This window comes from Pan paniscus, chromosome 20 (genome assembly GCF_029289425.2).
Source record: "Pan paniscus chromosome 20, NHGRI_mPanPan1-v2.0_pri, whole genome shotgun sequence".
Classification (NCBI taxonomy): domain Eukaryota; kingdom Metazoa; phylum Chordata; class Mammalia; order Primates; family Hominidae; genus Pan; species Pan paniscus.
In genome coordinates this window covers 43407766-43421024 of record NC_073269.2, presented here as the reverse complement: position 1 = coordinate 43421024, position 13259 = coordinate 43407766, and the positions used below count along the sequence as shown (strand labels likewise).

The following is a 13259-nucleotide window of genomic DNA, read 5'->3' as shown; positions in this document are numbered from 1 at the left end:
TAGAGGGATAGCATGTGTAGGAAAGGGAGGATAAATGCTTGATTATTTCCATTCATATTCATTAGTTTTCAGAATTACGAGTTTCAGAATACTGCATTGGTTTCCTAGTCTCCAAAGGTGATTGCTGCAGATTGTATTCTCCAAAGATGGTTGCAACAATAGGCTTGTCTCATATGTTGTTCTAGAATCTTGCAATTCCCACTTTAAGGGTGGAGTCTAACTACTATGCCCGTGAATCTGGATTTGTTTATTGTTTGTAACCAATGCTGTGTGACTCCCAAGGCTGAGTCATAAGAGGCACTGTGGCCTTCACCTCATTAGCTGAAACTCCTGTGTTTGAAGTCTCGAGCTATCATGTAAGAAGTTCCAAGTGCTGTGAGCCGCCATGCTATGAGGAAGCCAAGTCATGTGGGGAGGCTACTAGTCTGAGTCTTTGAGTCCTCCCACTGCATGTGCCAGACATGTGTGCAAAGCAGGCTTCATAGGTTTGCAGCCCTCAGGCATCAGGTTATTCCCAGCCTTTGAATCCTCCTGGTTGAGGCCAGAGACATCAGGAGCAGAGGCACACCATCTCTTCTGTGAGCTCTCTAAATGCCTAACCCACAGAATCAGTGAGCACAGTAAAATGGTTGTCTTACACTACTAAGTTTGGAGTGGTGTGTTATACAGCATCAGTAACTGGTGAACAATGATTGATATACCCACACTTGTTTATGTCATATTACACACACACACACACACACATTTTTTTTCTTTAGAGGTGGGGTCTTGCTCTGTTGTCCAGGCTGGTCTTGAACTCCTGGCCTCAAGTGATCCTCCTATCTCAGCCTCCCAAAATGCTGGGATTACAGACATAAGCCACTGCACCTGGCCAATACTCACATATTTTATTTTATTAAAAAAATTTTTGGCTGGGCATGGTGGCTTATGCCTGTAATCTCAGCACTTTGGAAGGCCAAGTTGGGTAGATCACAAGGTCAAGAGATCGAGATCATCCTGGCCAACACCGTGAAACCCTGTCTCTACTAAAAATACAAAAATTAGCTGGGTGTGGTGGCGCGTGCCTGTATTCCCAGCTACTTGGGAGGCTGAGGCAGGAGAATCGCTTGAACCTGAGAGGCAGAGGTTGCAGTGAGCCAATACGGCAGCATTGCACTCCAGCCTGGCAACAGAGTGAGACTCTATTAAAACAATAATAATAATACAAGCAAGAATAACCATGCCTAACAAATAAAAACTGATGGTAATACATAAGGTTACACAAATATTCAAAGACATATCATGATCCAAAAACCACATATCTGTTCTCTTGGCTATCCCATCCAAGTGGAGCCAAAGGCTCTGCACAGGTTTCCAAACACTAATCATAGACATGATAGCAACTGTGGTCCACTCCCTCCTGGTTACCTGCTCACCTGAAGCAGGTAAGAGCCTGCTTGACCTCCTAAGGAGGCACTTCTGAGGCAGGAGAATAGAAAATTAGCATAAACTAAGGGTTAAGGTGGAAGCAAAAGAACAGCAGGTGCAGCAAGTTCTAGGCCAGGTTAAGCAGCACACAGGCCACATCCTCACTCCTGTGATAACAACACAGAAGTCTCCAGTTCAGCCTCTGAGTTTAGCCACGGGCCAATCCTTCACAGTGTGTAACCAATTGGAGGCCTCGAAAGGGCACTTATTGGTGTTATCAAATTCTTTAGCTTAATAAAAACTCTAAAGAACATTGTAATCTGGGCTCTTCAGCCGCTTGCTCTAGCCGGCTCTGGCTCTGTAGAGTGGACTTTCGCTTAAATAAATCTGCGGTTTCGTTGCTTCTTTCTTCTTTCGTGGCTTCGTTCTTTTGTTGCTTCGTGTAGTTTGTTTAATGCTTTCTTCAACGAGCCAGAAACGTGGACAACTTACAGTCAAGACCTTCCATCCAGTAACAGTTCTACACTCTAGAAGTATCAGTATCGCCAAGAGATGTCAAGACATCAAGGGGTCAAGTGTGGTATAAGACCTAAGATTAAGGCTCAATATTATATGTGCCCTGACATTGGGGGGAAAACAAGGAGGCCTGAATGGATTAACTGCAAATTCCTTGCCCCGTTGTACTCCTTTGAATAAGGTGCCCTAGCCGAATCACTTCCCTCAGAGGACCGGCACATTACCTGCTTACTGCATAGTAGCGGGCGTCAGGTTCCAGCCAGCCTGCAGAATTATTCAAACAGGCCAATCACACCCTCCTTCAAGAACCAGGGGTTACCTCCCATACTCTTGCTACTACAAAGCCTCCTGGTATAGCCTCCACCTGATTACTCTGTTCCTAAGTGCAACACTGTATCCCGTATGGTGTGCTGGGCCCTCCTTCCCTGGGGCGAAAGTATGGGTAATTAGCAAACCAATGTTCATCTCATTTATCCAGTGTTAGCTACCATGTGCTTTGCAATAATCTGCACTTCCTTTCTAATTCTTGAGAGACATCCGGGTCCTCTGCTCCTGGGTGGGGGATTTTTAGAAAAAGGGCCACTCAGAATGGGCAGGTGACTTGAACGCCTGCGGGTCTGACACAGCACCAAACCTCGCCAAGGCCTTCAGAAACTAAAAGTGCAACTGCCAGGAAAATGACTGCCGGTTCCGGTCACACAACCGGCTACACGACCCAGGCAGAGACCGAGAAAGAGGCTCACCAAAAAGGACGACGTGCAAGAAACCGCCCTCCAGCGAACAGGGGACGTTCGTCCGAAGACATACATGCACACCCCCATTCACACACACAGCCCCAGCAATTTTTTTCAGGAGCTGCAGCCTGACCCAGAGTAGAGCGCAGTCAGCCTTGCCAAAGCGCATGCGCGAATCATCAGCGGATGCTCAAGTCACAGAGACCGCCACCGTTGCCTGGAGATGAGTCCTTGACGCTTCGCGAAGGAGGAGCCTTCTGTGGCAGCACGTCGAACTCCGGGCTAAGGCCAGTCCTCGCCACGGGGTCGACAGGATGGTATCCGGAGGCCAGGATTCGCGGAGGGTCGACCAGGAGGAAGAAACCTCAGGAGGAGCGCCTGGGAAGCACCGCAGGATCCCAGGCTCAGGCCTGAGCGAACGGTGTGCCGGTGAGTTTCCCCAAAAGTCGTGTCTTTGCGATCTCGAGGACAGGTCTGCTTGTATGCCCAAGGGCTGCTCTCTCACCCCAGGGTCGTTGTCGCGGAAAGCAGAACCCAGAGGCTTCAGGGGCTGCCTGAGGGTGAATGTTACTGTGCCACTGCAGTGTGTCTGGGTTCTGTCTCTTTCTTTCTCTTATTTCTCTCTGTCTCCTTTCTCTATCGATCTCTACCTGTTTCCGTCTGTGTGTGCTCGTGTGCGTGTGTGTTTGGATGCATATGCGCTGAAGAGCAGTTTCTTGTACGGCCTTTCTTCTGGTGAGCCTCTCCCCGCGTCTCTGCCTGGGTCATCTGGCCGGTTATCATTCGTTTTCCCGGTGGTTCCAGTTTGGGTTCGTGACGGCCTGGACAACGTGGGGAGTTGCGTCGGACCCGCAGGGGATTAAATCGGCTCCCCATCGTGAGCGGGCTCATTGCTAGTATCAAGACGACCACACTCCAGCAAAGGACAAAATTCTCACAGAAGCTCAATATCCACCTGCATGAGAGGTGCCCACCGACCTCAAAGAAGATGGGTCTCACTCCTCTCGCCGTATGCCCTCATTGAGATATCTAGACACTGCTGGAAACAAGGAAAGAAAAGAACGCCCGGTACTGGATGTAGCAAGCATCTCTGCACTCGAATACTGGCCTTCTTGGCCAAATCACCGGTTTGGCACTCATTCACACATGCCCAAGGTGGTGGCATTGTGCTGTATGGAGCCTGGGCTCTGGCCTCTGCTCTGTCCTCCCTCTTGCTCTGTCTGCCCTGTTTCTGAGAAGCCTAGAGGCTTCTTTGGCTGAATGTCTTCAACAAAGAAGACTTCCCAGTCCATCAGGGAGAAACTTCGTGAGGATGGGTTTCATGATTGTTTCCCTCTCCAAACCTATTTCTGGATGATTGGGCAGGAAGCCCGGAGCTCTGGGCTTCCATACCTGTCTGGGACAAGGAAGCTCCCTTGGTATCCATGTCACAAGTGATGGCTGCCTGACTGGTACAGGAAGAGCAGGAGGCGAAGGTGGCTGGCCTCTTACCTTCTAGGAAATGTGGTGTTGTATCATACCTGCCTTTCCTCTCTGATTCTTCAGGGCCATCTGGCTCCTCTGCTCCTGGGGAAAGTGCCTTGAGGCACTGAATCTCCTGGCTGCCACGGATGTCAGGAAGCAAAAGGGACAGGGTTTTGCTGGGTGCAGGAGAGGCAGCATCAGTGGTACCTACCCAGTGGCGGCGTGAAGTTGAGGTGTATTTTGTCGAAACCTCTCGGCTCCTCTGGCAGGCGTCCCTGAATGTGGCTTGGACTCGGGCACAGGCCCTGTCTCGCAGGTTTTCCGGTGTGCTAGGCTTTTCCTCAGCTTTGTGCAGGAGGTCTCCAGTGGTCCGCGGGCGCATCCCGGAACACCACTGTCCGTCTCAGCATCTCTCCATACGGCCTCGGAGACAGAAGCTCACTCCATCTGCTCTTCGGGGATGCCAGTGCCACCTGTGGTCCCACTGGCTCCCCCTCGGACTCGCCTGTCTCTCTCTGCACATGTCAAGCAAAGCAGCGTAGGGATTCCGGACCCGCTGGGCCTTAAAGATTAAAGCAGGCCACCGTTTCACCAAAGAAAGTGGGAGCCAGTGGACTCACGGGTCAGTGTAATTTCAGTAGACACCACATCTTGGGGCCCATGGGATCTTTCTGTGCCCCAGCGAGACCTTTCCCACCTCACTACATCATAACGCCATTACTGATCAGCGGGTCGGATCCATAATCAGATCCGAAGAGGACTCCGGAGAGGCCAGCCGGCGCCCTGAAGCTACTCCGCCACTGGGAATTGAAGCAGAAGACAGATCAAGGAGGTCTTGACCACGGGAATCCCATGGGTCCGACCCTGGGTCTCCCACATGAACCTCTCCCATTCCTCACCCCACATGATACCTCCAACACTGCTGCGGCCGTCGACACCACACTGCCAGCAGCAGCAGCGTCGGCGCCATTTTGCAAAGGATCCCCGACCTTAGTCTCCGGAGTAACAAGGGAGGGGGCGGAGGAGTCGGCCTCGCCAGTGCGCATGCGCGAGGTCCGAGCTGCCGCTTTGGTCACAGGGACCGCCACAATTGCCCCGGGATGGGTCCCTGAGACCTGGGAAAGTAGGAGCTCTTTGGGATAGTGCGTCAGAGTCGGGGTTCAGACCAGTCCTGGGCAGGGAAGTTAACACCGCGGTCTCCGGAACCCGGGATTCGCGGAAGGTACACCACCAGGAAGAAACAACAGCAGCAAGAAATCTCAGACAGATCGCCGGGGACGCAGCGCGGGAATCCAGCCTCAGGAGTGCGCGGACGGTGTGCCGGTGAGTCTCCCCAAAAGTGGTGCCCTTGTGATGTCGAGGACAGGTCTGCCTGTGTGCCCTTGGGGCTGCTCTCTCACCGGTGGGTCGTAGTCACGGAGAGCAGAACCCGGGAGCTTCAGGGGCTGCCTGGAGGCGGCTGTTAACGCTGTAGGTCTGTGTGTCTTACGGGTGTGTGTGTGTGTGTGTGTGTGTGTATATGTGTGCGCGGGCGTACGTGTCTGTGTGCCCACTTCTCTCGCTCTCTTACGTCTCTCTCTCTCCCTTCTCTCTCTTTCCCTCGCTCTCTCTTTCTGTCTCTGTGCATCTGTCTGTGCGTCTCTCTAGGGACACATGTGCCCTGTACGCCGCATGCTGGGTTTCTTGTATGTCAGCCTTTCTTCTGGTCAGTCTTTTTCTGGTCAGCCTCTCCCCGCGTCTCTGCCTGGGTCGTGTGGCCGGTTGGCACTCGTCGTCCCGGCGGTTCCAGTTTGGGGGTCTGTGAAGGCCTGGGCAACGTGGGCATCGGCGTCGGACCCGCAGGGGTTTTCATCCCCTCCCCATCCGGAGCAGCCTCTTTGCTAGGCTGGATCCAGACGAGCCCTCCGCAACCAAGGACAAGGGCCTCGCAGGCGCTCATTGTCCACCCGCAGGAGGGTGCCCGCAGAGCTTCAAGAAGGTGGTTGTCACGCCTGTCGCCCTCTGCCCTCATGGAGAAATGTAGCCACAGCTGGACGCAGGGACGGAGAAGGAAGCCGGCAAGGGGATGGGGCAAGCATGTCTGTCTCTCAAAGGCTGGCCTTCCTGGCCGCGTCACCCGTTTGACACTCCTCCCCGGATGCCGGTGGTGGTGGCATGGCCCCCCCGTATCCTGCCTGGGCTCTGGCCTCTGCTCTGACCTCCCTCTTGCTGTGTCTGCCCCGTCTCTGAGAAGCCTGGCGGCTTCTTAGTGTGGCTCAGTGTCTTCCACAAAGAAGACTTCCCCGTCCATCAGGGAGAAACCTCGTGGGGGTCCGCGTCATGATTGTTTCCCTCTCCACACCTCTTTCTGGATGATTGGGCAGCTGTGGTGATCCTGCAGCTCTGGGCTTCCATACCTGTGTGGGACAGGGAAGCTCTCTTGGTCTCCATGGCCCAAGTGATGGCTGCACGCTCGGTCCAGGAAGAGGGGGAGGCAAGCCCACCGCTCCTGACCTTGGCCTTCTAGGAAAGGCGCTGTTGCATCCCACCTGCACTTCCTCTCTGATTCTTGAGGGCCAACCGGTTCCTCCGCTCCTGGGGAAAGTGCCTTCTAGCACTGAATCTTTTGGCTGCCACGGATGTCAGGGAGCTAACGGGACTGGGTTTTGGCTGGGTGCAGGGGAGGTTGCGTCAGGGGTACCTAGCCGGCGGCGGGCTGGGGGTGGGGTGTACTTTGTCCAAACCTCTCGGCTCCTCTGGCGGGCCTCCCTGAACGTGGCCTGGACTCGCGCACAGGCCCTGTCTCGCAGGTTTTCAGGTGCGCTTTGATTTTCCTCCGCTTTGTGGGGCAGGTCTCCAGTGGCCCCCGGGGCGCACGCCTGGACATCACTGTCCGTCTCGTCGTCGCCCCCTGCGGCCTCAAAGACACACGCTGACTGCATGTGCTCTTGGGGGACGACAGTGCCACGTGTGGTCACACTGGCTCCAGCTCCGACTCGCCTCTGTCTCTCTTTGCCCGTGTCGCCGGAAGCCGCGTCGGGATGCCGGAGCCCCCGGGCCTTGGAGATGAAGGCAGGCCCCTGCTCCTGCCAGGAAGGAGGGAGGCAGTGGGCTCATGGGTCTTTGCCTTTGCAGCCGACAGCACGCCTTGCGGCCCTGGGGATCTTTCTGTGCCCCGGCGAGACCCTTTCCGCCTCACTGCATTGGAACCCCATTCCCGATCACCCGGTGGGATCCATCATCGGACCCCAAGAGGAGTCCGCGCAGCCCAGCCGGCACCCCGAAGCTCCTCCTTCAGCGGGAACCGAAGCAGAAGAGCGATCAAGGAGGTCCTGACGACAGGACTCCTATGGGTCCGACCCTGGGTCTCCCGCAGGCCCCTCTGGCAGTCGTCTTCCCACCCGCCGCCTCGGGCTGCGCCGCAGCCGCCGCCGCCGCCGCAACCTCCAGCACCGCCGCCCGAGGCCCCGCAGCCGCCGCGCCACCGCCATTTTTTAAAGGGTCCGCAGCCTGACTCTGCGGAGTAAGGGGGAGTGGAGCGGGGGCGTCGGCCTCGCCAGTGCGCATGCGCGAGGCCCGAGCCGCCGCTTGGGTCACAGTGAACGGCAGCGTTGCCCGGGGATGGGTCCCTGACACTTGGCGAAGTAGGAGCCCTGTGTGATCGTGCGTCTGAGTCTGGGCTGAGACCAGTCCTGGCCAGGGCAGTTACCAGGACGGTCTCCGGAGGACGAGATTCGCGGAGGGTCCACCAGGAGGAAGAAACCCCAGGAGGAAGAAACCTCAGACAAATCGCCGGCGAGGGAGCGCGGGATCCCAGCCTCAGGCGTGCGCGGACCGTGTGCGGGTGAGTCTCCGCAAAAGTGGAGCCGTTGTGATGACGAGCACAGGTCCGCCTGTGTGCCCGTGGGCTGCTCTCTCACCGATGGCTCTTAGTCGCGGATAGCAGAACCCGGCCGCTTCAGGGGCTGCCTAGGGGTGGGTGTTACGTGCTGTATGTCTGTGTGCGTTATGGGTGTCTCTGTGTGTGTGTGCGCGTGTGTGTGTGTCTGTATGTGTGCGTGGGCGCGTGCGTGTCTGTGTGCCGACTTCTGTCTCTCTCTTACGTCCCTCTCTCTCTCTCTCTCCCTTCTCGCTCTTTCCGTGGCCCTCTCTTTCTGTCTCTGTCCGTCTGTGTGTGCGTGGGCCTTGGGACACATGTGCCCTGTGCGCTGGAGGCTGGGTTTCTTGCACGTCGGCCTTTCTTCTGGTCAGCCTCTCCCCGAGTCTCTGCCTGGGTCGTGTGGCCGGTTGGCAGTCGTCGTCCGGGCGGTTCCAGTTTGGGGGTCTGTGAAGGCCTAGGCAACGTGGGCATCTGCGTCGGACCCGCAGGGGTTTTCATCCCCTCCCCATCCGGAGCAGCCTCTTTCCTAAGCTGGAAGACGAGCCCTCCGCAACCAAGGACAAGGGCCTCGCAGGCGCTCATTGTCCACCCGCAGGAGGGTGCCCGCAGAGCTTCAAGAAGGTGGTTGTCACGCCTGTCGCCCTCTGCCCTCATGGAGAAATGTAGCCACAGCTGGACGCAGGGACGGAGAAGGAAGCCGGCAAGGGGATGGGGCAAGCATGTCTGTCTCTCAAAGGCTGGCCTTCCTGGCCGCGTCACCCGTTTGACACTCCTCCCCGGATGCCGGTGGTGGTGGCATGGCCCCCCCGTATCCTGCCTGGGCTCTGGCCTCTGCTCTGACCTCCCTCTTGCTGTGTCTGCCCCGTCTCTGAGAAGCCTGGCGGCTTCTTAGTGTGGCTCAGTGTCTTCCACAAAGAAGGCTTCCCCTTCCATCAGGGAGAAACCTCGTGGGGGTCCGCGTCATGATTGTTTCCCTCTCCACACCTCTTTCTGGATGATTGGGCAGCTGTGGTGATCCTGCAGCTCTGGGCTTACATACCTGTGTGGGACAGGGAAGCTCTCTTGTTCTCCATGGCCCAAGTGATGGCAGCACGCTCGGTCCAGGAAGAGGGGGAGGCAAGCCCACCGCTCCTGACCTTGGCCTTCTAGGAAAGGCGCTGTTGCATCCCACCTGCACTTCCTCTCTGATTCTTGAGGGCCAACCGGTTCCTCCGCTCCTGGGGAAAGTGCCTTCTGGCACTGAACCTTTTGGCTGCCACGGATGTCAGGGAGCTAACGGGACTGGGTTTTGGCTGGGTGCAGGGGAGGTTGCGTCAGGGGTACCTAGCCGGCGGCGGGCTGGGGGTGGGGTGTACTTTGTCCAAACCTCTCGGCTCCTCTGGCGGGCCTCCCTGAACGTGGCCTGGACTCGCGCACAGGCCCTGTCTCGCAGGTTTTCAGGTGCGCTTTGATTTTCCTCCGCTTTGTGGGGCAGGTCTCCAGTGGCCCCCGGGGCGCACGCCTGGACATCACTGTCCGTCTCGTCGTCGCCCCCTGCGGCCTCAAAGACACACGCTGACTGCATGTGCTCTTGGGGGACAACAGTGCCACGTGGGGTCACACTGGCTCCAGCTCCGACTCGCCTCTGTCTCTCTTTGCCCATGTCGCCGGAGGCCGTGTCGGGATGCCGGAGCCCCCGGGCCTTGGAGATGAAGGCAGGCCCCTGCTCCTGCCAGGAAGGAGGGAGGCAGTGGGCTCATGGGTCTTTGCCTTTGCAGCCGACAGCACGCCTTGCGGCCCTGGGGATCTTTCTGTGCCCCGGCGAGACCCTTTCCGCCTCACTGCATTGGAACCCCATTCCCGATCACCCGGTGGGATCCATCATCGGACCCCAAGAGGAGTCCGCGCAGCCCAGCCGGCACCCCGAAGCTCCTCCTTCAGCGGGAACCGAAGCAGAAGAGCGATCAAGGAGGTCCTGACGACAGGACTCCTATGGGTCCGACCCTGGGTCTCCCGCAGGCCCCTCTGGCAGTCGTCTTCCCACCCGCCGCCTCGGGCTGCGCCGCAGCCGCCGCCGCCGCCGCAACCTCCAGCACCGCCGCCCCAGGCTCCGCAGCCGCCGCGCCGCCGCCATTTTTTAAAGGGTCCGCAGCCTGACTCTGCGGAGTAAGGGGGGGTGGGGCGGGGGAGTCGGCCTCGCCAGTGCGCATGCGCGAGGCCCGAGCCGCCGCTTGGGTCACAGTGAAAGCCACCGTTGCCCGGGGATGGGTCCCTGACACTTGGCGAAGGAGGAGCCCTGTGTGGTCGTGCGTCTGAGTCTGGGCTGAGACCAGTCCTGGCCAGGGCAGTTACCAGGACGGTCTCCGGAGGCCGGGATTCGCGGAGGGTCCACCAGCAGGAAGAAACCCCAGGAGGAAGAAACCTCATACAGATCGCCGGCGAGGCAGCGCGGGATCCCAGCCTCAGGCGTGCGTGGACGGTGTGCAGGTGAGTCTCCCCAAAAGTGGCGCCCTTGTGATGAGGAGGAGAGGTCTGCCTGTGTGCCCGTCGGCTGCTCTCTCCATGGTGGCTCGTAGTCGAGTAAAGCAGAAGCAGCAGTTTCAGGGGCTGACACTAAGAACAATGCATACTGGCAAAGTGAGGTGTCTCACCTCTTTAATCCCAGCAGTTTGGGAGGCTGAGGCGGATGGATCACTTGAGGTCAGGGGATCGCACCAACCTAACCAACATGATGAAACTCGTGTCTACTAAAAAAAAGTACAAGACAGTTAGCTCGGTGTGTTGGTATATGCCTGTAAATCCCAGCTATTTGGGAGGCAGAGGCAGGAGAATCGGTTGAACCCGTGTGGCAGAGGTTGCGGTGAGTGAAGATTGCGCCACTACACTCTAGCCTGGGTAACAAGCACAAAACTGTCTCAAAAAAAAGAAAAAAAAAATTAACAGTGCAGAGTTAGGCCAGATTTATTTTCAGAGTAGGAGGGAATTTCGAATTTTGGGTGAAATGTCCCAATTGCCAGAAGGTGAAAGTGTTCTCTGATGTAAAATTTAGGTCACACTGTATAAAGCTTCTCCTCGTTCTATGTGTGAACAGCTAGTCTGTATCTTCACCTATGCATATTTAAAAATCAACCTTAAGAAGGCTCTTGGCCACCATAATCCTTCCTACACTGTAGCAAGAACCCAGCCTCACACTATGCTTCCTTCTGCCTCCGACTGCAATGCCTTCCCCCGAATCTCCAAGGTACCAAACCGGTCAGGGGCAGCTGAGACAGCTCTACTTCTAGGAGTCCTCCCCAAGCCCTTGAAATCACAGGCATCTCTGCTGTCCCTGCCCTTCATCCACATCACTGAACAATTAAGCACACACATCTGTGTAGTTTCATTTAAACTGTTCCATGTGTGTTTACGATTAACAACATGAATGGCTGCGGTATGGATGCAGCAGAAAGGAATGCTGGGGGAGGACTCCAGTTAGAATGAGCCACTTTTCCAGGACTAGGAATGAACTTTCCCCAGTACCAACAAGGCAGCCTCCAGGGCAAGAAATGGTAACAGAATCCATCCTGTTGACAGTCAAGATGGAATTACAGAGAATTCTCACCTCTTTTTTGACTCTCAGGTGGAAACCCCCTTCCCATGGGGTGAAGCGCAGTCTGCTCCAGACCCCCACTGTTGGGGTCGGGGATGTCACAGAAATTAACAGGGCAGCCAATTCCCATCCAGAGGGGGCCCAGGATGACCCCGAACCCTCTACCTCAGCCCCAAGCTCGGGCCAGGGAGTGAAGCCCTTGTCCCCAAGCAACAGAGTGAGGGTCTGTCTCTAACCCGGTGGGCTCCAGTGAAAGGAAAATGGCCTGGAGGTGCCCACAGGAGGGCGCCCTAGTTCTGAGACAGGTCTACGGCTCCCAGACTGCGTCCCCATGAGTAACACAGGGACACGCAGAGGGGCATACTGAGTGCCTATAGGGGACTCACGGACTGCAGATGCACGCTGCGGATCCAGAAGCCGGTCAGGTAATGAGGTGCAGAGGTGTGGGGAAGACCTGGGTGCCAACCAGCCTAACCAGCCAGGGCCACCAAACAGAAGTGCTTCTGACATTAATGCGACACACAGAAGGTGTGTAGGGTGGGTAGTGGAAGTGACCGCAGAGGCCTCTGGGGATTGTAGTTTTGGAGCTAGAGAGGCGGGCAAGCAGTTGGCTTCGCCCACACGGTGTGCCTCTCACATCTGCACAGCGCACACAACCAAGCTTAGGAGCCGACTGTTAAGATGCCCAAGTGACACGGACAAGTTTCTCCTCTGCAACCCAATGAGATCTGCTGACCACGAGAGCATCGCGGGGCCGCCAAAGGATTCTGGAAAATGTGGTCCCGGGTGGCCAGTGTGCGCTGACCTTCACCTGAAGGTGAGCTGAGCTCACCATGCAAGTCTCCACCCTGGGGTGCCCTTCCCCGAGCAGATGCCAGGTTGGGGCAGAAGAAGTTCAGGGAGAAGCGATGCGCTCCTGGGACTGCCGGTTTGGGGGCGACATCGGCCCTGTGTCCCCTAGAGTAGGAGGGTGTACCAGGATGGGGAACCCCAAGGCTGTTTTCAGAGAGAACAAGATTGGCTTGGGGCAAACTCCCGGAATGGAGATGGGGAGATTCTGGTCGCATTTCCCCAGGAGTTTAGGGATGAAGGCTGGACTTGGGTGAACAGCAAAAGATCCCCTGGTGATAGTGGTGGTGAAGATCAGAGGCTTCAGCCAGAAATTCCCGAGGTGTTTGTTTGTTTTGTTTTTTTGAGACAGAGTCTTGATCTGTCTCCCAGGATGTAGTGCAATGGCATGCTCTTGGCTCATTGCAACCTCCGCCTCCCAGGTTCAAGCAATTCTCCTGCCTCAGCCTCCCAAGTAGCTGAGATTACAGGCACCTGCCACTGTGCCCACCTCATTTTTTTTTGTTTTTTTGTATTTTTAGTAGAGACGGTGTTTCACCACATTGCCCAGCCTGGTCTCGAACTCCTGACCTCAAGTGATCCACCTGCCTCAGCCTCCCAAAGTGCTGGGATTACAGGCATGAGCCCCCACACCCAGCTCATTTTTATCTTTTAACTTAAAGGTTTTTATTTTTCTCTCTTTTTACTCTTTCTTACAGGTACGGCTTGAAGGAAACTTCTGGAGGGTGGGGTGGTGTTGAAGAGAAGGCACAGTTGTAACCATTTTGTTCAACATGGGCGTTTTCTTTGTGCATTGATTTGCATTTTTAAAGGTATTCCATTAAAAATATGTTTATCTATTTTAATTTTTTTTGGTGCCCCT

General features: G+C 56.1%; 1 protein-coding gene across 1 annotated transcript; it reads left to right on the top strand.

Annotated features, from left to right (window-relative positions):
• The first annotated feature begins 5025 nt into the window (after nucleotides 1-5025).
• LOC129394655 (uncharacterized) lies at nucleotides 5026-13242 on the top strand. Its single transcript, XM_055102854.2, has 5 exons — nucleotides 5026-5080; nucleotides 5132-5444; nucleotides 7236-10446; nucleotides 12196-12365; nucleotides 13096-13242. The coding sequence occupies exons 1-3, from the start codon at nucleotides 5026-5028 to the stop codon at nucleotides 7612-7614; spliced, it is 747 nt and encodes a 248-aa protein (XP_054958829.2). The 3' UTR covers nucleotides 7615-10446; nucleotides 12196-12365; nucleotides 13096-13242.
• The last annotated feature ends 17 nt before the right edge of the window (nucleotides 13243-13259 follow it).

Coding starts and splice junctions, on each gene's coding strand:
- LOC129394655 (XM_055102854.2), top strand. CDS start 5,026: ATGATACCTCCAACACTGCTGCGGCCGTCGACACCACACTGCCAGCAG. Junction 5,081..5,131: donor ACACTGCCAGCAGCAGCAGC/GTCGGCGCCATT, acceptor CGGAGTAACAAG/GGAGGGGGCGGAGGAGTCGG. Junction 5,445..7,235: donor AGTGCGCGGACGGTGTGCCG/GTGAGTCTCCCC, acceptor TTGCCTTTGCAG/CCGACAGCACGCCTTGCGGC.